Below are 25,915 nucleotides of genomic sequence, written 5' to 3' on the forward strand. Positions count from 1 at the left end.
ATCAAGCGCAACCGGGTGGCCTCAGTGAGGAGGAGACACAGAGTTCTCCTGAGGGGAGACCAGACTCCTTATGGACAACAGCTTGTGTGGTGGCAGGGTCAGATGCCACACCAGCTGAGATCCGACAGATCTATATGATAGAGCAACAGCAGCTAGATCAGCTGCGACATGAGGAATGTGAAGAGCGACAGTGGCAAGAAGAGTATGAATTCCAGCTGCAGAAAATGAAACTGGAGATGGAAATGGCTCACATCCAAAGCTCCAGCCCAACCTCTACACCAAGACCTGAGGCAAGATCCACAACCCGGATCGGGCCTAACTTGTTTTCGTAGTTTAATGATACCAGAGGTGACATAGATGGATATCTAACTGCCTTTGAAAACATTTGCTACCTCAATGAGATTCCTCAGAAAGACGGGTGCACTATCTGGGAGGAAAGCTTACTGGTAGAGCACTTGAGGCATTCCAAGTACTGTCCATGGAGACGTGATCCCAGTTTAAGGAGGTGTACCAAGATTTGTTGAACCGTTATGCCATTACCCCCAGAACATACAGACTAAAGTTCCGGACTTTGCAAAAGGGATGATACAGCAAGTTTATAATTCAGCTAAGATACCAACTTCAGTGGTGGCTCAGTGGAGCTGAAGTTAAAATCCTGGACGACTGCCAAAATCTGATGGTCCTGGAGTAGTTTCTTCAGCATTGTCATCCAGAGGTGAAGGAACATGTTCAAGATCACCATCCCCATACTCCAGAGAAAGCGGCTGAGTTAGCTGACATCTTTATGGCTAACCATCCCTGGTTGGCAAAGAGAAGCCGCCCTTATCTGCAGCAGCCGGGATCTAAGGGCAGCCAGGGCCCTAAGCCAAATATCCCTACAACTTCAGAGACTGTCAGCAACCTAAAGACTTTAAGCGTGAACGTCCTTGTTTCCAGTGTGGGCATACAGGACATTTCAAAGCGGATTGCCCAGATAATCCCAAACCTGCACTAAAGAGCATTCCAGTTCCTGTAGCAAAGCTGGCGGCATTCATGGGTGGCCCCAGTACCACGAAGGAGACCCATGCAGTTGCTGCAGCAGTAAAAGTTACTGGTCATTCATAAAGCAAGGAAGCAGATGGGTTTCCACAACACTACAGCACCCCAGTAACTGTGAATCAGGCCCAGGTAGCTGGGCTTGTGGACAGTGGCTCTAGTTTGACTGTATGACCAAAACTGGTGCTGGAAGATACTATTCTACCAGGACGCTCTGTAGAGATAGTGCTAGCCAGTGGATCTAGAGAGATTGTACCCATTGCTCGAGTATTCCTGGATTGGGGTACAAAGCCTGGATACAGAGAAGTAGGCATAATGAAAAACATGCTGGTACCAATGATGTGTGGGACCGACATGGGTCCAATGAACATTACCCTTGATAGCGGAGAAAGCATTTCCTCTATGGTGACCCGTAGTCAGGCCAGGGTTGCCCAACAAACAGAAGCAGCAGAGATCACCTCTCCAGATCCTGAGCCAGTCCAGGTGGGACCAGCTGGCCAAGCGACAGGAGGGAGTGCTCCAGTGCTTCCAGCAGCACCAGTTCCAGAAGTGACTGGGGCCATGAGTATTGAACAGCCTGACTTAACTGTCACACCTGTTGATCAGACTGATGACCATGATTTGTCAGAGTCACCAGCAGAGATCCTTCTAGATATGGATACACATATAGAACAGAGATATGCTTTTCAGGAAGCACAGTGCTCTGACCCTGACCTGGAAGCCCTGAGGCAGAGGGCTGGTCAGCCAACCAATGAGTCTAGTAAAGATTGTATCCTCTGGAAAGGGGGCTTGTTGTACAGAGAGACTGATCCTGCTGATCCTAATAGGCTTTGGACATCAGGCAAGCAGCTTATAGTGCCCAGGGCATACAGAGAATAACTCTTATAGATTGCACATGATATTCCACTAGCTGGACACCAGGGGGTGACACACACATGCACTAGATTGACCCAGAACTTCTATTGGCTGGGAGTATCTTGAGCCATAGCTGACTATTGTCAAAACTGTGATGCGTGCCAAAGAGTGGGAAAGGCCCAAAACCACCCCTGAGCTCCCCTGAAACCTTTACCTATTATCAGCGAGCCCTTTGAGAGAATAGCTGTGGATATAGTGGGGCCTCTAGATGTCCCTAGCTGGACTGGGAAAATATATATATATTGACAGTGGTGGACTTTGCCACCAGATGCCCTGAAGCGGTAGCCTTATCCTCCATAGAGTCAGAGAAAATTGCCACTGCCGTGCTAGTAATATTTTCCTGGGTAGGATATCCACGAGAAATACTCTCAAACCAAGGGACACAGTTTATGTCTGAGCTGATCAGAATCTGTGGGCACACTGTGTAGTGAAATCTGTACATACCACACCATATTACCCTGAAACTAATGGGTTGGTGGAGAGATTTAATGGAACATTAAAGCATATGCTGAAGACTTCTGTGGAAACGGGAGACCATGACTGGGAGAAATACTTACTGTTTGCATACAGGGAAGTACAGGAGTCTACAGGGTTTTCCTCATTTGAGTTGCTTTATGGCCAGAGGGTGAGAGGACCCCTTGACCTAATAAGAGAACATTGGGAGGGGAAAGTTGATACCTCCAACACCCCTGTAATTGAATATGTAGTTAATATGCAGCAGAGATGAGAAGAACTTGTGTGCTTTGTCAGAGATAACTTGCAGCAGCCCAAACTAAGCAAAATACCTGGTATGATCATAAAGCCCGAAATTGGAAATTTTATGAGGGCCAGCAGGTGCTTGTTTTAGTCCTAGTATGTCAGAATAAACCAGGCTAACTGGGCGGGACCTTACAAGGCCATATGGTACCTAAACTATGTTATATCTATGAACTTTCAAGACAGAAAGCATTGTACCTTTCATGTAAATTTGTTTCTCCGAGGACAAGCAGGCTGCTTGTTCTCACTGATGGACTGATGGGTGACGTCCACGGTAGCCCCTCCAATCGGAACTTCTCTAGCAAAGGCCTTTGCTAGTCCTCGTGCGCACAGCGCATGTGCGGCCGTCTTCCCGCCCGAACCGGCTCGTGTTCGTCAGTCTTCTTTTGTCTGCGCTCGGTACGGTCGTGTTTGCGCCGTTCGCGCCCCTTAAGTTGGCCCTCGCGCGTCTTTTGACTTTTCGCTTACGAAAAAAAAAAAAAAGGGATTTCGGAGAAGGGCCTTACGGTCTTTTTCCCTTCCCCGTACTTCTAGTTTTTGGCCCCGATAAGTTTTCTTTCGTTTTCGGGGTAGGCCCCTTTGAGGCCTCGGGACGAGTTTTTTTTCTCCCCTTCTTTTTGGTGCCTTATCGCAATTACGAGTTTTGATTTTGCCGGCGTGATTTTTCCGCCCATGTCATCGAAGTCTCCCAGCGGCTTCAAGAAGTGCACCCAGTGCGCCCGGGTAATCTCGCTCACTGATAGGCACGCGTCGTATCTTCAGTGTCTGGGGGCCGGGCACCGCCCGCAGGCCTGTAGTCTTTGCGCCCTTTTACAGAAAAGGACTCAGGTAGCGAGATTGGCCCAGTGGAACGTTTTGTTCTCGGGCTCTTCGTCGGCATCAGCACCGGGAGTATCGAGTGCGTTGATGTCGATAGCGTCAAGACCTCTGCCGTCGGCCACGACTGTATCCATTGCATCGAGGCATCGACCCTCTGCATCGTCGGGGCCGAGACATCGGAAGGCTGCGTCGGTGGTACCGGGACCTCCACTAGTGCTGATGTCGTCGGACGGTGGTGCTTCGACTGGAGTGCAGGTGAGGGCTGTCCATTCCCCTGCTGGTGGCGGTGAGCCTTCGGGTGGGTCTCCCCCTACCCTGAGGGCTCCTGCGGTACAGCCCCCCCGAGACCGACCTTCTTCGGCCTCGGCCCCGAGGAAGTGACGGCTGGATTCTACGTCCTCCTCGTCGGTACCGGGAAGTTCCGGTGACATGCTTCGTTTGAAAAAGTCAAAGAAGCATCGACACCGGTCTCCTTCCCGCGTCGGTACCGAGAGCTCTGGGTCGCCGAGGGAGTCGGCACCCAGCAGGCATCGGCACCGGGAGGACCGCTCACCCTCTGTTCAGGAGGTGTCGATGCGCTCCGCCTTGGACAGCCTGGAATAGCCTCCACGCCCGGAACAGACTCTGACTTCGACTCCTGCATCGGCTTCCATGTCTTTCTCCACAGCCGCCCTGCACGAGAGTCTCCAGGCTGTTCTCCCAGAGATCCTGGGAGAGCTGTTGCGCCCTTCCCCTCCGGTACCGGGGTTGCTTGCGCCACCGGTACCGTCGAGTGAGGCGCCGGCTGGCCCCTTGCCCGGGGTGAGGTCTCCGACATGGTACCGACTGCGGTAGCCTCCCAGGAAGGCTCCCCGACGACGTCGGCGGAGGGAGCTTCGCCGGTGCGGGCGAGGGAGTCTACCTCTCGACGCTTCCACTGTGGCCATGGTTCCACGGAGTCGAGCGGGGCACGGCTTCAGACGCAAGTCCGTGAACTTGTGTCTGATACCGATGGTGAGGCCTCGTGGGAGGAGGAGGAGGACATCAGATATTTCTCTGACGAGGAATCTGATGGCCTTCCTTCTGATCCCACTCCCTCCCCTGAAAGGCAGCTTTCTCCTCCCGAGAGTCTGTCTTTTGCGGCCTTTGTCCGGGAGATGTCTACGGCCATCCCCTTCCTGGGGGTTGTGGAGGACGAGCCCAGGGCTGAAATGTTTGAGCTCCTGGACTATCCTTCTCCACCTAAGGAAGCGTCCACAGTACCCATGCATCATGTCCTAAAAAAGACATTGCTGGCGAACTGGACAAAGCCTTTAAGTAATCCCCACATTCCCAAGAAGATCGAGTCCCAGTACCGGATCCATGGGGATGCGCACTCAGTTGCCTCACGACTCTGGAGTTGTGGATTTGGCCCTAAAGAAGGCTAAGAGTTCTAGGGAGCATGCTTCGGCGCCCCGGGCAAAGACTCTAGAACCTTAGACTCCTTTGGAAGGAAGGCCTACCATTCCTCTATGTTCGTGGCCAAAATTCAGTCTTACCAGCTCTACACGAGCATACACATGCGGAACAATGTGCGGCAGTTGGCGGGCTTGGTGGACAAGCTCCCTCCTGAGCAAGCCAAGCCATTTCAGGAGGTGGTCAGGCAGCTGAAGGCGTGCAGAAAATTCCTGGCCAGAGGGGTGTATGACACCTTTGATGTTGCGTCCAGGGCCGCTGCTCAAGGTGTGGTGATGCGCAGACTCTCATGGCTGCGTGCCTCCGACCTGGAGAATAGGATCCAGCAGCGGATTGCGGACTCGCCTTGCCATGCGGATAATATTTTTGGAGAGAAGGTCGAACAGGTGGTAGAACAGCTCCACCTGCGGGATACCGCTTTCGACAAGTTCTCCCGCCGGCCGCCTTCAGCTTCTACCTCCACAGGTAGACGTTTTTATGGGGGAAGGAAGACTGTACCCTACTCTTCTGGTAAGCGTAGGTACAATCCTCCTTCTCGACAGCCTGCGGCCCAGGCTAAGCCCCAGCGCGCTCGCTCTCGTCAGCAGTGTGCGCCTCAGCAAGGCCCCTCGGCTCCCCAGCAAAAGCAAGGGATGAGCTTTTGACTGGCTCCAGCAGAGCATAGCCGACATCCAAGTGTCAGTGCCGGGCGACCCACCAGTCGGAGGGAGGTTGAAAGTTTTTCACCAAAGGTGGCCTCTCATAACCTCCGATCAGTGGGTTCTTCAAATAGTCCGGCAAGGATACACCCTCAATTTGGCCTCAAAACCTCCAAATTGTCCACCGGGAGCTCAGTCTTACAGCTTCCAACACAAGCAGGTACTTGCAGAGGAACTCTCCGCCCTTCTCAGCGCCAATGCGGTCGAGCCCGTGCCATCCGGGCAAGAAGGGCTGGGATTCTATTCCAGGTACTTCCTTGTGGAAAAGAAAACAGGGGATGCGTCCCATCCTAGACCTAAGGGCCCTGAACAAATATCTGGTCAAGGAAAAGCTCAGGATGCTTTCCCTGGGCACCCTTCTCCCCATGATTCAGGAAAACGATTGGCTATGCTCTCTGGACTTGAAGGACGCCTACACGCACATCCCGATACTGCCAGCTCACAGACAGTATCTGTGATTTCAGCTGGGCACACGTCACTTCCAGTACTGTGTGCTACCCTTTGGGCTCGCCTCTGCGCCCAGAGTGTTCACGAAATGCTTGGCTATAGTAGCAGCGGCACTTCGCAGGCTTGGGGGTACACGTGTTCCCATATCTCGACGATTGGCTGGTGAAGAACACATCCGAGGCAGGAGCTCTACAGTCCATGCAGATGACTATTCGCCTCTTGGAGCTACTGGGGTTTGTGATAAATTATCCAAAGTCCCATCTTCTCCCAGTACAGAGACTCGTGCCTATCTCCCAGAGGCGAGAGCCAACAACTTGTTGTCCCTCGTCTCGCGGGTGCGAGCGTCCCAGCAGATCACAGCTCGGCAGATGTTGAGATTGCTGGGCTACATGGCCTTCACAGTTCATGTGACTCCCATGGCCCGCCTTCACATGAGAGCTGCTCAATGGACCCTAGCTTCCCAGTGGTTTCAGGCTGCTGGGGATCTAGAAGACGTGATCCACCTGTCCACGAGTTTTCTCAAATCCCTGTATTGGTGGACGATTTGGTCCAATTTGACTCTGGGACGTCCTTTCCAAATTCCTCAGCCACAAAAAGTGCTGACTACGGATGCGTCTCTCCTGGGGTGGGGAGCTCATGTCGATGGGCTTCACACCCAGGGAAGCTGGTCCCTCCAGGAACGCGATCTGCAGATCAATCTCCTGGAGTTACGAGCAGTCTGGAACGCTCTGAAGGCTTTCAGAGATCGGCTGTCCCACCAAATTATCCAAATTCAGACAGACAACCAGGTTGCCATGTATTACATCAACAAGCAGGGGGGCACCGGATCTCGCCCCCTGTGTCAGGAAGCCGTCAGCATGTGGCTTTGGGCTCGCCGTCAGGGCATGGTGCTCCAAGCCACATACCTGGCAGGCGTAAACAACTGTCTGGCCAACAGACTGAGCAGGATTATGCAACCTCACGAGTGGTTGCTCAACTCCAGAGTAGTGCGACAGATCTTCCAGGTGTGGGGCACCCCCTTGGTAGATCTATTTGCATCTCGAGCCAACCACAAGGTCCCTCAGTTCTGTTCCAGGCTTCAGGCCCACGGCAGACTAGCACCGGATGCCTTCCTCCTGGACTGGGGGGAGGGTCTGCTGTATGCTTATCCTCCCATACCTCTGGTGGGGAAGACTTTGTTGAAACTCAAGCAAGACCGAGGCACCATGATTCTGATTGCTCCTTTTTGGCCGCGTCAGAACTGGTTCCCTCTTCTTCTGGAGTTGTCCTCCGAAGAACCGTGGAGATTGGAGTGTTTTCCGACCCTCATCACACAGGACGAAGGGGCGCTTCTGCATCCCAACCTCCAGTCTCTGGCTCTCACGGCCTGGATGTTGAGAGCGTAGACTTTGCCTCTTTGGGTCTGTCAGAGGGTGTCTCCCGCATCTTGCTTGCTTCCAGGAAAGATTCCACTAAGAGGAGGAGGTTTGCCATCTGGTGTGACAGCAAGGCCCTAGATCCTCGCTCTTGTCCTACACAGACCCTGCTTGAATACCTTCTGCACTTGTCTGAGTCTGGTCTCAAGACCAACTCTGTAAGGGTTCACCTTAGCGCAATCAGTGCATACCATTACCGTGTGGAAGGTAAGCCGATCTCAGGACAGCCTTTAGTTTTTCGCTTCATGAGAGGTTTGCTTTTGTCAAAGCCCCCCGTCAAACCTCCTACAGTGTCATGGGATCTCAATGTCGTTCTCACCCAGCTGATGAAACCTCCTTTTGAGCCACTGAACTCCTGCCATCTGAAGTACTTGACCTGGAAGGTCATTTTCTTGGTGGCAGTTACTTCAGCTCGTTGAGTCAGTGAGCTTCAGGCCCTGGTAGCCCAGGCCCCTTACACCAAATTTCATCATAACAGAGTAGTCCTCCACACTCACCCTAAGTTCTTGCCAAAGGTTGTGTCGGAGTTCCATCTGAACCAGTCTATTGTTTTGCCAACATTCTTTCCCCGTCCTCATTCCTGCCCTGCTGAACGTCAGCTGCACACATTGGACTGCAAAAGAGCATTGGCCTTCTATCTGGAGCGGACACAGCCCAACAGACAGTCCGCCCAATTGTTTGTTTCTTTTGATCCCAACAGGAGGGGAGTGGCTGTGGGGAAACGCACCATATCCAATTGGCTAGCAGATTGCATTTCCTTCACTTACGCCCAGGCTGGGCTGGCTCTTGAGGGTCATGTCACGGCTCATAATGTTAGAGCCATGGCAGCGTCGGTGGCCCACTTGAAGTCAGCCACTATTGAAGAGATTTGCAAAGCTGCGACGTGGTCATCTGTCCACACATTCACATCTCATTACTGCCTGCAGCAGGATACCCGACGCGACAGTCGGTTCGGGCAGTCAGTGTTTCAGAATCTGTTCGGGGTTTAGGATCCAACTCCACCCCCCTAGGCCCATGGTTTATTCTGTTCCAGGCTACACTCTCAGTTAGTTGGAAAAATTGTTAGGTCAATCTCAGTTATGTCCTCGCCGTTGCGAGGCCCAATTGACCATGTTTGTTGTTTTGAGTGAGCCTGGGGGCTAGGGATACCCCATCAGTGAGAACAAGCAGCCTGCTTGTCCTTGGAGAAAGCGAATGCTACATACCTGTAGAAGGTATTCTCCGAGGACAGCAGGCTGATTGTTCTCACAAACCCGCCCGCCTCCCCTTTGGAGTTGTGTCTTCCCTTGTCTTTGTCTTGCTACATATGGGACTGACGAACACGAGCCGGTTCGGGCGGGAAGACGGCCGCGCATGCGCGGTGCGCATGGGCGCGCGAGGACTAGCAAAGGCCTTTGCTAGAGAAGTTCCGATTGGAGGGGCTGCCGTGGACGTCACCCATCAGTCCATCAGTGAGAACAATCAGCCTGCTGTCCTCAGAGAATACCTTCTACAGGTATGTAGCATTCGCTTAAAGGCCTATGCAGATCGCACAGCTATGGTGCTAGCTGTGTGTAGCCCAACAGAAGAGCGTCAGGATAGTGAGCCATACCTGACTTCTTAGCAGAGACCTTACCAGAGGGATCTATACAATAAATTGTAATGGGAGAGCAATTAACCCTCACCCAGAGACAGCAGTTAGAAGTAGTATTGCAAAAGTATGCTGATGTGTTTTCCACTAAATCAGGACTTACCCATTTGGCTAATCACAATGTAAACACGGGTGGCCATGACTCGCTGAAACAGGGTCCCTATCGACTATCTGCTGAGGTGGGGAGGCAAATGAAGGATGAGATTGATGAGATGCTAGCACTAGGTGTTATCAAGAACTCTCCTAGTCTCTGGACCTCTCCTGTAGTTCTTGTTTCCAAGAAAGATGGCACAATCCGCTTCTGTGTAAATTACAGGAGACTTAATGATTGTACTGTATGTGATGCCTATCCAGTGCCCCTGATGGACGAGTTACTAGCTGGGGCCCAGTACCTGACTACAGTAGACCTTAGCCGAGGGTACTGGCAGATCCCTCTAACAGCTGCTGCTCAGGAATGATCAGCATTTATTACCCCATTTGGTTTACTGTAATGCCTTTTGGAATGAAAAATGCCGCTGGTACATTTCAGTCCTTAGTGAATCATCTGTTAGATGGACTCCAGGAGCATGCTAGGGCTTATCCTGATGATATTGCTGTGTACAGTTAAACTTGGGACAACCACCTGATCCATTTGAGTGATGTACTGGACCGGATCAGGGAGGCCCGTCTGACTATAAAACCCAGCAAATGCAGGTGGGGATGGCAGAAGTGCAATATTTAGGGCACTAAGTGGAAGGTGAATAGCTGAAGCCTGAACCAGCTAAGGTGGAAGCTATACAGATTTGGTTCACTCCCCAAACTAAAAAGCAAGTGTTGGTTTTCCTTGGGATAGCGGGGTATTACAAGCAGTTTGTCCTCACTACAACACCATAGCCAAGTCCCTAACTGACCTGACTGACTAAAAAGAGACTATCCCGAATAGTTAGTGGTTGCCAGAGCGTGAAGTGGCCTTCTATTCATTAAAGACAGCATTAGCTACTGATCCAGTACTAGCTGCACCTGACTACCAGCAAAGATTTGTGGTACATACTGATGCCTTGGCATATGGCATTGAGGCTGTACTCAGTCAAGTGACAGAGGAGAGGAGCACCCCATTGTGTATCTAAGTCACAAACTCCTTGACAGAGAGGTAGCCTGTGCTACTATTGAAAAGGAGTGTCTGGCCTTAGTGTAGGCCCTCAAGAAGTTACAACCATATCTGTATGGGCGAGACTTTACTGTCATCACAGATCACAATCCATTGGACTGGCTGAAAAGGGTCTCAGGAGAGATTGGGAAGCTACTACGGTGGAGCCTGTCCTTGGAAATATACAACTTCACCATACAGCACCGGAAAGGCAGTGAACACGGTAATGCTGATGGCCTCTCCAGAAAGGAAGCACCAGAACCACCCTGACACTGGACTATAGAGACCTGTTCAGCAGTCTGTAGAGGCCGCAGTCCAGGGTCTCTCTTTTAAGGGGAGGGGAGCTGTGAAGAAACGGTGTATTTTAGGCCTGAAAAATGTATTGGATATTTCCGTTTTAATTATGTCTGAAGTTTATTTCTCCTATTTGGTCATAAGATGGTGCGTTTTTATGCTTAAAGCTGTTATAGAGAAGTGAGTGTTCTTTTTATTTATTAACATCTCAAAATTTTTCTAACCAAGAAATATCTTGTGCAGTAAAGTATAGCTATCCAACATAATTAGTTAATTTTTCTTCTTAAACATTAAAGATGTCTATTAAGGTAGCTTAACTCAAGTCCACAACTATGAGTGTTCTTTTTCTTTAACACAAGCGGAAGCCAACAGCAGTATACGTTTGAAACTTGACTGGGCTCTGATTGGCCTGGAGTTTGAAATTACCCAATAGTGCTGACTGTTGCTTCAGTCTTAGCCTGGAAGAAGAAAGAGACATCTCTTTGCTAAGGCTCTGTGAACAATTATATGTCCTAATCTTCCCAGGTACTGTTTAGCCAGTATGCAAATGTTTAGTTAGTGTTATTATTGATTCATATTTCAGTTACCTGTTATTGTTTGCCAATTGCACATTTTTGTCCACTGTTCCAAGTTCTGAAAATAAACACAATTGTTTGTTCGTTTTGCCTGCTTGGACTGACAAAGAATCCTGATGATTTGTGTGTTGGGTCTGTAAGTGATTTCTGGGAGTCGTGGGACCACTGGGAGTGTGGCCCCAGAAACCTAGAAATCACTGGGGATAATTTGAGCACAGGAGACTTGCCCAGAGGCAGTTGTGACCCAGTCTGTGGGAGGAGGGTGCTAGTGTACAGCACAAGCGGCAGGTGCAGGAGGACCTGAGCTGTGCAGGCTGTGGGGTAACCCCAGGCGGGTGGCTAGGCGTTTCATGACAGAAGCCTCACGTTTGTGGTTATGCATATCCTTTAATGCGGTGCCTCTTTCAATAAGGGATAGTGGTATGTTTAGTAACTGCTGTAATAAGGTCATCCACCTTAGGCAGAGCAAACTGCTCTAAGTCAGATGGCAGAAAGGTATATAATTTGGATATAGTGCGAGCCACCTGGAGGTTGAAGTCCACTACTGAGCTGCAATAAGCTCCTGCATAGCCTCATAAATATGGAAAGATACAGGAGGTCTCTTAATACCTGACATAATAGATGGAGCAGGACTAGAGGACTGAGAAGCAGGAGACGAAATGTTTAAAGCCTCCATAGATTTTATGATTAACAGAGACAACTCCGCTCTCAAAAACAGTCTAGCTAAGTAGGATCATCACCTCATCTGCCTCTGAAATAACCAAGTCGGGGACATCAGCAGAACTAGGACAGTCAGAATACACAGATAAAACCTCCTAAAACAATCTCCAAATCCTGCGAAATGGAAAGTTTATTTTCTTAGGAAGCTGCTCCTCAAAAGCAACATGAGGGGAAGAAGGAAAGGCAGCTTGAGCTAATTTTAATAAAAAGGCCTGATGTAATAAAAGAACAGATTCAGGCTGAAACCGCAGGACAGAGACTTTTACCCCCGCGGAACCAACATCCCGGGACATGGTAGCGGGTGAGTTACCCACTGACAAAATGACTGCCGAAGCCTTGCTTAGCACAGGAGCCATTGGTGCTGAGCCTGCCAAAATTGCCTTTGGAACAGGGCAGGATTGAACTCCCAGAGATGGAGTACTGACAGCCAAAGTAAGCAAAAGAGGCATGTCCACAGAAATAAACAAAGTGTGCAGGAACTGGTAGCCAGGAGCTTACCCCCCACCTCCCCCCCCCCGCAAGATTTTTTTTAAGATAGACACAGGAGGAAAAGAGAAGGGAATACTGAAAAAGAGGTAGAAAGCGGCAACGGGGGAGCAGAGAGGGACTTAGACTGCTAGATTTACACCTGAGGCACAAGATAGTCTCAATCCCAAACTCAGCTGAACGTGCAAGTAGGACATAAGCCACACAGAAGTCACCATAGCGCACAGAAGCTGCTATCCTGCCTGCTAGAGATAGAGAATGCTGTCTTGGTTGCTACCCGCAAGAGCTTATGAGGCACAACTCATTAGAGTTCTCTATCTCCATCTGCTGGTGGATGGTCACAATCCACTTGTCTGGACTGAACCTTGGGACGTAATGGAAAGGGAGTATATAAAAAGGTTAAGGCTTAACGAGCATTCATAAACATAATTGAATGTTATGTTATGTGCAAAAAGTGAAACAATCCATATTGCAATTATAACTTAAAGAAAAGCTGACTTGGAAATGTCATAAAATGGCATATTATATTCAAATCTCTGTAGCACCAGAATATACTATTACATCTTACTCTAATCCAATTTTTATAAAAATTGGATTAGAGTAAGAGGCAATAGTATATTCTGGTGCTACAGAGAATTGGATGATTTCCTACACCAGTTAATTGTTTGGCTCCCTTACTTGATTTTTGATTATACTATATTCAAAGTCTGAAAGGTCAAAATTGCGTATTTGACTTTGCTGGGGAAAACAACTTGTGCGTAGAGATGAATGACCTGGTTATAATACCTCAAAATATTTCATGAGGTATGCAGTTGATAGTGCGATTGCCTGAGCATATTGTAGTGGTATTAAAATGAAGCTGTACATGGATGGGGCAGCAAATAGCTATTCGTAAGTGAAGCAAATAGGTTGGTGCCTGAAAATAGGAATAAGGGAAAACAAACAGAAACACACTGACTTATATTGTAGTATGTAAGGTGTTAAAAATGCTTTGCTTAAGTAAAAACTGGAATAAAGAGGTAGGTTCTTATATCCTTAAAAAGCACCAAGAAACCATGCCTAATGTGTGTGAAGAAAAGAGAAAAGGCAAAAAAAGAAACTATTGTGCGCTAGATCTTTAAAACCAAAGGAAGCAAAATAAGATGCTGAAAGAAGTTATCTGATCCAAAAGGGCTGTAAAGACGCGCTATTAATCAGAAAGACTGTGATTTTACAAACTAATGCGCAAATTTTAACCCCCATTGAGCAATAGATGAATAAATGCCATTGCAAATCTAGAAAAAGTGCTGAACGAACCACATCAGTGAATCAGAGAGACCCTCTGTAGACAGGTGATACTAAAGAAAGAGATTAAAATACGGGATATTAATGGTGTGTAGGACATACCTTGATCATCAAAGGACACGTGGTCGAACAGCAAGTCCTGGCAAAAGAGAGTAGCCAAAAAACAGCTATGCAAAAATGCTATGAACTGGATTCGCTCACAAATGAGGTTGTAATACTGTGGCGCCAAACACCACTAGTCATGTGCTCCTGCATAAGGCTGGTGAAAGCTGCTGGATTCGTTATAATGCAGTGCAGATAAATGTGTGAAAATTATAAATGAAAGAACCAGGATTGCACAGCAGGTATTTAGTGCGTGCTAAATCCATTGGTGCATCTTAGTAAAGAGACCCCTAAAATCCTAATTTTGATTTTAAGCCCTTTATGGGTTTTCTCCCATTTATTGAAAAAGGCTGTTCAGAGATACATGACAACATGAGCTCTGAGATCAGTGGAACAGGAGTTACTGTTTCCTGAGATGAAACTTGCATGTTTTTATTTGCGTAGCCACTGTTATTTGTGCTGCTTTGACACAAGATCTGAGAAGGTTGCTTGAAATTTCAGAAATAGTTAATGCTTTTTTGTTTACGTAGGCCTGTGGATCCATGCTATAATTTTGATTTGTTTCTTTGTTTTGTTATTGTTTCATATGTGTGTGGGTTTTTTTTGTATACCATGTAAGAATGTTGATATGTTGCTTATAAGTATTTTTAAATAAATAAAAAAAATAACCTATGTATTGCCAGTAATGCACACACACAACCCCCCTCACCCCCACCCCGGGCAGAAGCCCAAAGCATTGTCAATAAATAATGAGCTGCACATTTCACCAGGAGCACTGACCTGCTAATGCACATACTGATGTTCCTGAGGATGAAATTAATGAGGTCAATGATTAAAAAAAGAAATTTCCCCAAAACCACCTAGCCAGTGTAATATTACATCCCCTCCTTCCAGCTGTCTATGTAACACCAAAGTTATCCCTCTTAGTATTCCTACTTCTGTAAAATAAATAATTAAAATGCACAATCCCTGGATCCCCTGCCCCCCACCCCTACAGCTTCTTGTATATAATAGGACACCCCCAGAACCTTTCAGTGTATTTCTAGGGGGAGGCAAGAGCAATTCCCAGTCACTTTAACCAGGGTGGGACCAGGCTGCTGGCATCAGCATTTAAAAAGAAGATAGAGCAGCTTTTAAACTAGAAACGGGGGGGGGGGGGGGGGGGGGAAGGCCGACAGTCGCTCAAAAGCGCATGGTTTGGGATAAGGTATCTTTCAAAGATATCACCAAAACAGGGAAGATAGGGTATTCTGATAAATTGCAAAAGAAACCATAGTAGATCAGGTGTACTTAAATAACAATAAAAATCAGACAAAAGATTGCAAATTAATACTGTCAAGTACTGAGCATGATGTACATAGGAACAACAAACATAGTTTGAAATGTCTATATGCGAATACCAGGAGCCTAAGAAATAAGATGGGAGAGTTAGAATATATTGCACTAAATGAAAAATTAGATATAATAGGCATCTCTGAGACCTGGTGGAATGAGGATAACCAGTGGGACACTGTCATACTGGGGTACAAATTATATCGTAGTGATAGGGTGGATCGAATTGGTGGAGGGGTAGCATTGTATATTAAGGAGAGCCTTGAATCAAATAGATTGAAAATTCTGCAGGAAACAAAACACTTCTTGGAATCACTGTGGATTGAAATTCCATGTGTAAAGGGAAAAAGGATAGTGATAGGAGTGTACTACCGTCCGCCTGGCCAGGATGAACAGACAGATGCAGAAATGTTAAAGGAAATTAGGGACGCAAACAAACTGGGCAACACAATACTAATGGGCAATTTCAATTACCCTGATACTGACTGGGAAAATGTAACACCAGGTATATTAAAAGCAGGAAGCTGGCAAAAGAATCGGTTGGACCGCTAGATGTCCGAGGAGTAAAATAGGTTGACAATCAGGGAAGACGAAGCCGTAGGGGAGAGATTAGGGAGAGATTAAATGAATTCTTTGCTTCCGTATTCACCGAGGAAGATTTGGGTGGGATACCGGTGCCAGAAATGGTATTTGAAGCTGACGAGTCAGAGAAACTTAATGAATTCTCTGTAAACCTGGAGGATGTAATGGGGCAGTTCTACAAACTGAAGAGTAACAAATCTCCTGGACTGGATGATATTCATCCCAGAGTACTGATAGAACTGAAAAATGAACTTGCGGAACTATTGTTAGTAATGTGTAATTTATCCTTAAAATTGAGTGTGGTACCGGAAGATTGGAGGGTGGCCAATATAACGCCAATTTTTAAAAAAGGTTCCAGAGGAGATCTGGGAAATTACAGACCGGTGAGTCTGACATCGGTGCCGGGCAAAATGGTAGAGACTATTATTAAGAACAAAATTACAGAACATATTCAAAAGCATGGATTAATGAGACAAAGTCAACATGGATTTATTGAAGGGAAATCTTCTCTCACCAATCTACTACATTTCTTTGAAGTGGTGAACAAACACATGGCTAAAGGTGAGCTGGTTGATGTTGTATATCTGGATTTTCAGAAGGCGTTTGACAAAGTACCTCATGAAAGACTCCAGAGGAAATTGGAGAGTCATGGGATAGGAGGTAGTGTTCTATTGTGGATTAAAAACTGGTTAAATGATAGAAAACAGAGAGTAGGGTTAAATGGTCATTATTCTCAATGGAGAAGGGTAGTTAGTGGGGTTCCCCAGGGGTCTGTGCTGGGATCGCTGCTTTTTAACATATATATAAATGACCTAGAGATGGGAGTAACTAGTGAGATAATTAAATTTTCTGATGACACAAAGTTATTAAATCGCGGGAGGATTGTGAACAATTACAAGAGGACCTTACGAGACTGGGAGACTGGGCGTCTAAATTGCAAATGACGTTTAATGTGAGCAAGTGCAAAGTGATGCATGTGGGAAAGAGGAACCTGAATTATAGCTATGTCATGCAAGGTTCCAGGTTAGGAGTCACAGACCAAGAAAGGGATCTAGGTGTTGTCGTCGATGATACGTTGAAACCTTCTGCTCAGTGTGCTGCTGTAGCTAAGAAAGCAAATAGAATGTTAAATATTATTAGGAAAGGAATGGAAAACAAAAATGAGGATGTTATAATGCCTTTGTATCACTCCATGGTGCGACCGCACCTCGAATATTGTGTTAAATTCTGGTCGCCGCATCTCAAAAAAGATATAGTGGAATTAGAAAAAGTACAGAGAAGGGCGACGAAAATGGTAATGGGACGACTTCCCTATGAGGAAAGGCTTAAGCGACTAGGGCTCGTCAGCTTGGAGAAAGGACAGCTGAGGGGAGATATGATAGAAGTCTATAAAATAATGAGTGGAGTTGAACGGGTAGATGTGATGCATCTGTTCACGCTTTCCAAAAATACTAGGACTAGGGGGCATGCGATGAAGCTACAATGAAGTAAATTTAAAACGAATCAGAGAAAATGTTCCTTCACTCAATGTGTAATTAAACTCTGGAATTCGTTGCCAGAGAATGTGGTAAAGGTGGTTAGCTTAGCGGAGTTTAAAAAAAGGTTTTGATGACTTCCTAAAGAAAAAGTACATAGACCATTATTAAATGGACTTTGGGAAAATCCACTATTTCTCGGATAAGCAGTATAGAATGTTTTGTACATTTTTGTGATCTTGCCATGTATTTGTGACCTGGATTGTCCACTGTTGGAAACAGGATGTGGGGCTTGAATGATCTTTGGTCTTTCCCAGTATGGCAATACTTATGTACTCCTACCCCAGTGACCCCATTTTCAAAAATTGTGCTGCCATGCCACGAGTGGAAGTCCCGTTGGACTATCACTGGAGGTAGGCTTTCAAATAATGTGGTGCATGCAAGGTTCCACGTTAGGAGTTGCAGACCAAGAAAGGGATCTGGGTGTCGTCATCGATAACACACTGAAACCTTCTGCTCAGTGTGCTGCTGCGGCTAGGAAAGCAAATAGAATGTTGGGTATTATTAGGAAAGGTATGGAAAACAGGTGTGAGCATGTTATAATGCCGTTGTATTGCTCCATGGTGCGACCGCACCTTGAGTATTGTGTTCAATTCTGGTCGCCGCATCTCAAGAAAGATAAAGTAGAATTGGAAAAGGTGCAGCGAAGGGCGACTAAAATGATAGCGGGGATGGGATGACTTCCCTGTGAAGAAAGACTAAGGAGGCTAGGGCTTTTCAGCTTGGAGAAGAGATGGCTGAGTGGAGACATGATAGAGGTATATAAAATAATGAGTGGAGTGGAACAGGTGGATGTGAAGTGTCTGTTCACGCTTTCCAAAAATACTAGAACTAGGAGGCATGCGATGAAACTACAGTGTAGTAAATTTAAAACAAATTGGAGAAAATATTTCTTCACCCAACGCATAATTAAACTCTGGAATTCGTTCACGGAAGAGAGTGTGTATCAACAACTAGAAAAACTAAAGGTGGACAAAGCCATGGGACCGGATGGGATCCACCCCACGATATTGAGAGAGCTCAGAGAGGTTCTGGCGGGTCCTCTTAAAGATTTGTTTAATAAATCCTTAGAAATGGGAGAGGTTCCGAGGGATTGGAGAACGGCGGAAGTGGTCCCTCTTCACAAAAGTGGTAATAGGGAAGAAGCTGGAAACTACAGGCCGGTAAGCCTCACTTCGATTATTGGAAAAGTAATGGAAGCAATGCTGAAGGAAAGGATAGTGAATTTCCTGGAAGAAAATGAGTTGCAAGATCCGAGACAACATGGTTTTACCAAAGGGAAATCGTGCCAAACGAATCTCATTGAATTCTTTGATTGGGTGACCGGAGAATTGAACCTTGGACGTGCTATAGACGTAATTTACTTAGATTTCAGCAAGGCTTTTGACACGGTTCCCCACAGGAGGCTCTTAAATAAACTAGATGGGCTGAAGATAGGACCCAAAGTGATGAACTGGATTAGGAACTGGTTGACGGACAGGCGCCAGAGGGTGGTGGTGAATGGACTTTGCTCGGAGGAGGGAAAGGTGAGTAGTGGAGTGCCTCAGGGATCGGTGCTGGGGCCGATTCTGTTCAATATATTTGTGAGTGACATTGCAGAAGGGTTAGAAGGTAAAGTTTGCCTATTTGCGAATGATACTAAGATTTGTAACACAGTGGACACCCCGGAGGGAGTGGAAAACATGAAAAAGGATCTGAAAAAGCTAGAAGAATGGTCAAAGGTTTGGCAATTAAAATTCAATGCGAAGAAATGCAAAGTGATGCACTTAGGGAGTAGAAATCCAAGAGAGGCGTATGTGTTAGGCGGTGAGAGTCTGCTAGGTACGGATGGGGAGAGGGATCTTGGGGTGATAATATCTGAGGATCTGAAGGCGATGAAACAATGTGACAAGGCGGTGGCCGTAGCTAGAAGGTTACTAGGCTGTATAGAGAGAGGTGTGACCCGCAGAAGAAAAGAGGTGTTGATGCCCCTGTACAAGTCGTTGGTGAGGCCCCACCTGGAGTATTGTGTTCAGTTTTGGAGGCCGTATCTTGCTAAGGATGTAAAAAGAATTGAAGCGGTGCAAAGAAAAGCTACGAGAATGGTATGGGATTTGCGTTACAAGACGTATGAGGAGAGACTTGCGGACCTGAACATGTATACCCTGGAGGAAAGGAGGAACAGGGGTGATATGATACAGACGTTCAAATATTTGAAAGGTATTAATCCGCAAACGAACCGGAGATGGGAAGGTGGTAGAACGAGAGGGCATGAAATGAGATTGAAGGGGGGCAGACTCAAGAAGAATGTCAGGAAGTATTTTTTCACGGAGAGGGTGGTGGATGCTTGGAATGCCCTCCCACGGGAGGTGGTGGAGATGAAAACGGTAACGGAATTCAAACATGCGTGGGATAAACATAAAGGAATCCTGTTCAGAAGGAAGGGATCCTCAGGAGCTTAGCCTAGAATGGGTGGCAGAGCTGGTGGTTGGGAGGCGGGGCTAGTGCTGGGCAGACTTATATGGTCTGTGCCGGGGCTGGTGGTTGGGTGGCGGGGATAGTGCTGGGCAGACTTATACGGTCTGTGCCAGAGCTGGTGGTGGGAGGCGGGGATAGGGCTGGACAGACTTATACGGTCTGTGCCCTGAAGAGGACAGTACAAATAAAATAGTAGCACATATGAATTTATCTTCTTGGGCAGACTGGATGGACCGTGCAGGTCTTTTTCTGCTGTCATTTACTATGTTACTATATGTTTCCGGAGAACGTAGTGAAGGCGGTTAGCTTAGCAGAGTTTAAAAAGGGGTTAGACGGTTTCCTGAAGGACAAGTCCATAACCACTACTAAATGGACTTGGGAAAAATCCACAATTCCAGGAATGACATGTATAGAATGTTTGTACGTTTGGGAAGCTCGCCAGGTGCCCTTGGCCTGGATTGGCTGCTGTCGTGGACAGGATGCTGGGCTCGATGGACCCTTGGTCTTTTCCCAGTGTGGCATTACTTATGTACTTATTTATTAGAATTTATTTACTACCTTTTTGAAAGAATTCACTCAAGGTGTACAGTAAGGATAAACGAAACACAAGCAATAGACAATTACAGCAGTAAAAATATTAAAATAACAATAAAAAGTATGGCATAGTATACTACTTATAATTTCAACACAATATGTAATAGAACATTTTAATAGACAGCGTAGGGTTATAAGCAATGATGGAACATATAGATAGGTAAGAGAATAAGAGGAGTTAGATAAGAAGCTAATTTAAGGAAAGTTGCACATGAGGTCAGAGAGATGATTAAATGTTATCAGCTAGGGTAGGAGTGGATAAATATGTGTGTGTGTACATATATATATATATAGATAGATAATTTTAATGGAAGTGGCAGAACTAAAGTCAATCAGTTTGTTATTGTACAGACACGTGGGGGAGAGTTGTTAGGAACAGCTAGAGACGTAGTACCTTATAAAACTTAGGCCCCAATGATCAATTCCCCGTGCTGTTCTGAAATAGCGCTGGAACAGCGTAGGGAATTAACTCCCCAATGTTAACGCTAATAACATGCAACTTTAGACGCATTATTAACGTTGATCATTGTGGGAAAGTGCAGGAGGATTGTGCCTGGGCATGTGCTGAGGCACAATCTTCTCACACTTGTTTGACAGGTCCGGGCCCCATGAGAGGGCTGGAGATCTGGTGAACTCCAACCCCCGTATTGGTGTCCAGGGAGGGAGTGCTTGGGGATGGCACTAGGCCTTGCCTTGGGGGGGAGGGGGTCCAAATGTTTGACAGCTCCATGCTTTATTTTTTCACAGCCTAGACCTGTCAAACAAGTGTGGGAGGATTATGCCTCAGCACATGCCCAGGCACCCCCCCCCCCCCCCCCCCCGTACCTTTAGTTGATGGAAGAGGGAGTAGCACTCTTTCCAGCACTGCCTCCAAAATGGCGCTGCCCTGCCCAGCGCATCTCAGGATGCACAGGCAGGATGCCACCATTTTGGAGGCGGCGCTGGAAGGAGGAGGGTGCTACTCTTTCCTCAGATGCATGCTAGACAGAGCGCCCCATTCTTCCCCAGTGCTTTGTAAATCCTAACGACAGCTCTGAATTGGTATAGGGTTTACAGCGGTAGTAGCACCCTTGTTTGGTGCACTGCCCGCTGAGCATTGGGGAGCATACAAATGTCCCTGTTTAGCATGCATTTGCATGCTATTAGCATTCAAAACCGTCGTGCGCATTGTTACACACGCTGGCTCTGATCCTGGGGTGTAGTCAAACGCAGGCGGTAGTCCGGCTCTAATGGCCTCTAGCACCTGTGTTTGCTTTTGATCATCTGGACCTTAATGCCTTATTAGACACAAGGGGGTGGGTGACCAGACAGAGTAGATAGATTACTTTTTTAAATGGCTTCCCCCTTTAAAAGATAGCAGGCCTAAGTTGGAGCCTGCTCTTGTGCATCGCAATGGCCAGGAATGCACAGTATTCCTGGCCAAAGCAATACTAAGAAAATTACCACAGTGGAGGAGTAGCCTAGTGGTTAGTGCAGCGGACTTTGATCCTGGGGAACTGGGTTACCCAGGATCCTTGTGACTTCATTGCCCCAGGTACAAATAAGTACCTGTATATACTTTGTAAATCGCTTTGAATGGAGTTGCAAAAAAACACAGAAAGGCAGTATATCAAGTCCCATTCCCTTTCCCCTGTACTACCATGAGGGGCTAAGTTTTACTTTAGGCAATGGAATGTGAAGTGACTTACCCAAGGTCACTAGAAGAATCAAGTTTCAAGTTTATTTATTGCTTGATTGCTGTTCAAGAGCGAACTGAGTAGTTTACAATTTAAAAAGTAACAAAATTCAAGTGTGAAAATATAGAAATGAACTACAGACATTGATAGGAAAGAGGTAGTCAAGTAGATAATGGGAAACGTGTGATTTGAACCCTAATTTCCCAGATTTTCAGGCTGCTTCTCTAACAATTAGGCTGTTCCTCTGCTCTGTTCAGGCACTTGGTTGCTTCCCAGGGCCAGTATGGTTACTACTGCACTAAAGTATTAGATAATTTATATGAACATATTATATTCTCTCTAAAGCTTGGTTGCTTCTTTTTTCCAGAATGGTCTTATTCAGTACTTCTATATTGAAGACTGGCATTATGTGAATGAATATCGCCACCCTGTCAGTGTGAGAAAAATCTTTCCAGATCCTACTGGAGCCAGATTAGTGTTCATTGATGATAAAAGTGACAGCTTTGTGTATTGCCCGGTAAGTCTGTCATCTTATGAAGCACTGACTGACTTCTTAACTGAATGCTTTAAACATAAAAAAAGTTTTGAATCTTAGCTACCTTACCAGCATTGTTTTGTTTTTATGACAGAGCTGACTTAGAAGATTCTGAGGCTTTGAACAGTACTATAGAAGTAATGAGCTGAACCTACTGAATTTATTCCTCCCACAATGCTTTCTGTATAGATGATCTAGGTCAGTGGTTCTCAACCCAGTCCTCGGGGCATACCCAGCCAGTTGGGTTTTCAGGACATCTGTAACAAATATATATTACCTCTATTCCTGAGCTCTCTCTTCTTTTTTAGTTACCAATTATATGTTCTAATCCTCCCCTAAGTAACCACATTTATGTTTATATATGCTTGTAACTTTATTATAAACTTATATCAAATCATTTGTATACAATAATTTCCCAATAGACTTTCTATATCTTTCTTTTCCTCCACCAATCATTCAATCCACTCACTCTTTTCAATCATACCTCTTATATTCTATTAACATATATTCCTCTATGATACAAGACCTTGCAGGATTCAAAGAGCAAAAAATCCAACAAATTTAGACTTTTTCTCTAACAATTTTTCAAACTCAGTTTTTTCAGTTTTCTAACTGAAGGTATCATACTGTCCCGTGGGTATTTATATTAACTGAAGGTTGTTTAACACAAAGCTGAAAGAGGCATAAAGAAGAGGATGTATTAAGGAAGAACATGAAGCTGTTTGGATTGTTGGCTCTATAACCTTGAATTATGGACCAGTGTGAGGACTTGTGAACACTTAATTGGAATACACTTCAGTAAATTGAAGGTTTGGTTAAAAGAACTAATGAACGCTGTATGATACCTTCAGTTAGAAATTTGAAAAAATTGAGTTTGAAAAATTGTTAGAGAAAAAGTCTAAATTTGTTGGATTTTTTTGCTCTTTGAATCCTGCAAGGTCTTGTATCATAGAGGAATATATGTTATTAGAATTTAAGAAGTATGATTGGAGTGAGTGGATTGAATGATTGGTGGAGGAAAAGAAAGATATAGAAAGTCTATTGGGAAATTATTGTATACAAATGATTTCATATAAGTTTATAATAAAGTTACAAGCCTATATAAACATAAATGTTGTTACTTAGGGGAGGATTATAACAAACTAGTAAAAAAGGCCCGTTTCTAACACAAATGAAACGGGTGCTAGCAAGGTTTTCCTCGGAGTGTGTATGTTTGAGAGAGTGTATGCGAGAGTGACTCTGTGAGAGAGAGAGAGTGAATGTGCGAGTGTGTGTGTGTGACAGAGTGAGATTGGGTGTGAGTGTGTCTGTGAGAGAGAGAGAGAGTGTGTGTGAAAATGAGTGTGTACTAGGGCCCCCCTCCCAGTCCCAGGGTCGTCCCCTCCCTCCCTCTCTCCCAGTTCCAGGGTCCCCCCTCCCTCCGAGTTCCAGGGTCGTCCCCTCCTTCCGAGTTTCAGGGTCATCCCCTCCCTTCCTCCGAGTTTCAGGGTCGTCCCCTCCCTCCCTCCGAGTTTCAGGGTCCCCCCTCCCTCCCTCCGAGTTTCAGGGTCCCTCTCTCCCTCCAAGTGTTCTTCCCACTGTGCTACGGGCGCCTGATGAGCCGGTGGCGAGTGCGGCTCCTGATCGCTGCGGCCTGGCTGCCGCCACCCGCCCTACTCTTTCCCATCGCCATCCCCAGGCGGCGCCGAGATCCGCGTCTACTTCTCCCTACTCGCTGCTGCTGACAGCACTCATCTTCTTCCCTTGCTCATCCATTGCACCACTCATCTTCTTCCCTTGCTTGTCCATCGTCACCGTGACCAATGGGCGCCTTTTTTTGTGGTGACATCAGCTCGTCCATCGTCACCGTGACCAATGGGCGCCTTTTTTCGCAGTGACGTCAGCCTGTGTTACGGAGCCTAGCAGACCGACTCCGAAGAAGTCATGAACACAGGCAGCAAGACCAATAGAACGTTGGAGGTGAGAATTATTATATAGGATATATATGAGAGAGATTTACATACCAAGGGAGCAGTGCATGCAAATCTATCGCTTGCATATTTATTGTAGATATCTTGAAATCCTGACTGGCTGGGTTACTCCTGCCAGAATTCTGCTCGACTGTGGAGCGCAGAATTTGCACAGAATTCCCCAGACATGCAGAATTTAACATTTCTGCACAGAATCTGGGGGACCGCGGTAAAGGAAGGACCCCCAGTCGCTGATCCGACCCCCCGCACACTCGCCTGACTCTCCGCCTGCTCAGCTGACCACCCCCCAGTGGCGTTCCTAGGGGGGGGCAGTGGGTGCGGTCCACCCCTGGTGCACGCCGCTGGGGGGGTGCCCACACGCCTGTTGGCTCCGCTCGTTCCGTGCTCCCTCTGCACCGAAACAGGTTACTTCCTGTTCCGGGGCAGAGGGAGCATGGAACGAGTGAAGCCGACAGACGCGCGGCACCCCCCAGCAGGTAAAAATGCACCCCAGGGGGGGTGTCCTTTCACCGGGGGAGGTGTCGTTTTGCTGGGGGGGGGGGGGTGCATCGGCGATCTTCCCCGGGTGTCAGCCACCCTAGGAACGCCACTGCCACCCCCCCCTCTGCCTGCTCTCCCGACTCTGTGACCGCTACTGCCTGGCCTACCTGTGCACTTTCTGGTGGACTAGTGGCCTCTTCAGGAGCAGGAAAGAACCCCACTTTTTCCTGCCCCACTGCCGCCGCTTTCTTGCTGGTGCCGTGCTTTTTTAAAATGGCCGCCAAGACTTCAAGTGGTAATCTTGTGAGACTACCACTTGAAGTCTCAGTGGTCATTTTGAATAAGCACGAGACCAGCAAGCGAGCGTTGGCTACAGGGTAGGAAAGAGTGGGGTTCTTTCCTGCTCCCGAAGAGGTACTCACACTGCAGCTTCTACTCTTCCTACCTCAGGTGAGTGCAGGGGTGCTTGGAGGGAGGGAGCAACTGTAAAAAAAAAAAAAATTCATGTTGTGGATGGCTGTTAAAAAAAAAAAAAAAAAAAAAAAGGATGCTTTGGATGGAAGGGAGCTGTAAAAAAATGGATGTGGATGGCGGGGCTGTAAAAAAGGGATGCTGTGGGTGGGAGGGGGGCTGCAAAAAAAGGGAATACTGTGGGAGGCAGGGGGCTGCAATAAAAGGGAGATGCTGCCGGTGGGAGAGGGCTGCAAAATGTTTGCTAATTTTTTGTGCAACATTTTTCAGAATTTGCAAACTTTGTGCAGAGTTTTGAAATTTTTTGTGCAGAATTTTGAAACTTTTTGCACAGAATTTTAAATTTTTTGGTGCAGAATTCTGGCAGGCGTACTGGGTTGAGAAGCACTAGTCTAGGGGTTGTCAATAGAGTAAGGAGGAAATACTTTTCAGTAAAAAGAACATGGTTTGTTCAGCTCGAAGTGCAATCATATTGGTGATAACTGTCAGATGAAAGTCTTCATTGGATGTTAATTCAGCTTATACAACTAGTGTAAAGGTATGATCA

The 25,915-nt window shown here is 46.8% G+C and overlaps 1 protein-coding gene across 2 annotated transcripts in view; it reads left to right on the forward strand.

Moving 5' to 3' along the window:
* WDR19 (WD repeat domain 19) overlaps positions 1-25,915 on the forward strand; it is a 565,820-nt gene that overhangs the window by 207,506 nt on the left and 332,399 nt on the right. For both annotated transcript variants that reach the window (XM_030191304.1, XM_030191303.1), the window contains exon 15: positions 22,280-22,429. In XM_030191304.1, coding sequence (XP_030047164.1) covers positions 22,280-22,429 — 150 coding nt within the window. The remainder of the gene's footprint in view (positions 1-22,279; positions 22,430-25,915) is intronic.

The sequence above is a fragment of the Microcaecilia unicolor genome, chromosome 2 (genome assembly GCF_901765095.1).
Source record: "Microcaecilia unicolor chromosome 2, aMicUni1.1, whole genome shotgun sequence".
Taxonomy (NCBI): domain Eukaryota; kingdom Metazoa; phylum Chordata; class Amphibia; order Gymnophiona; family Siphonopidae; genus Microcaecilia; species Microcaecilia unicolor.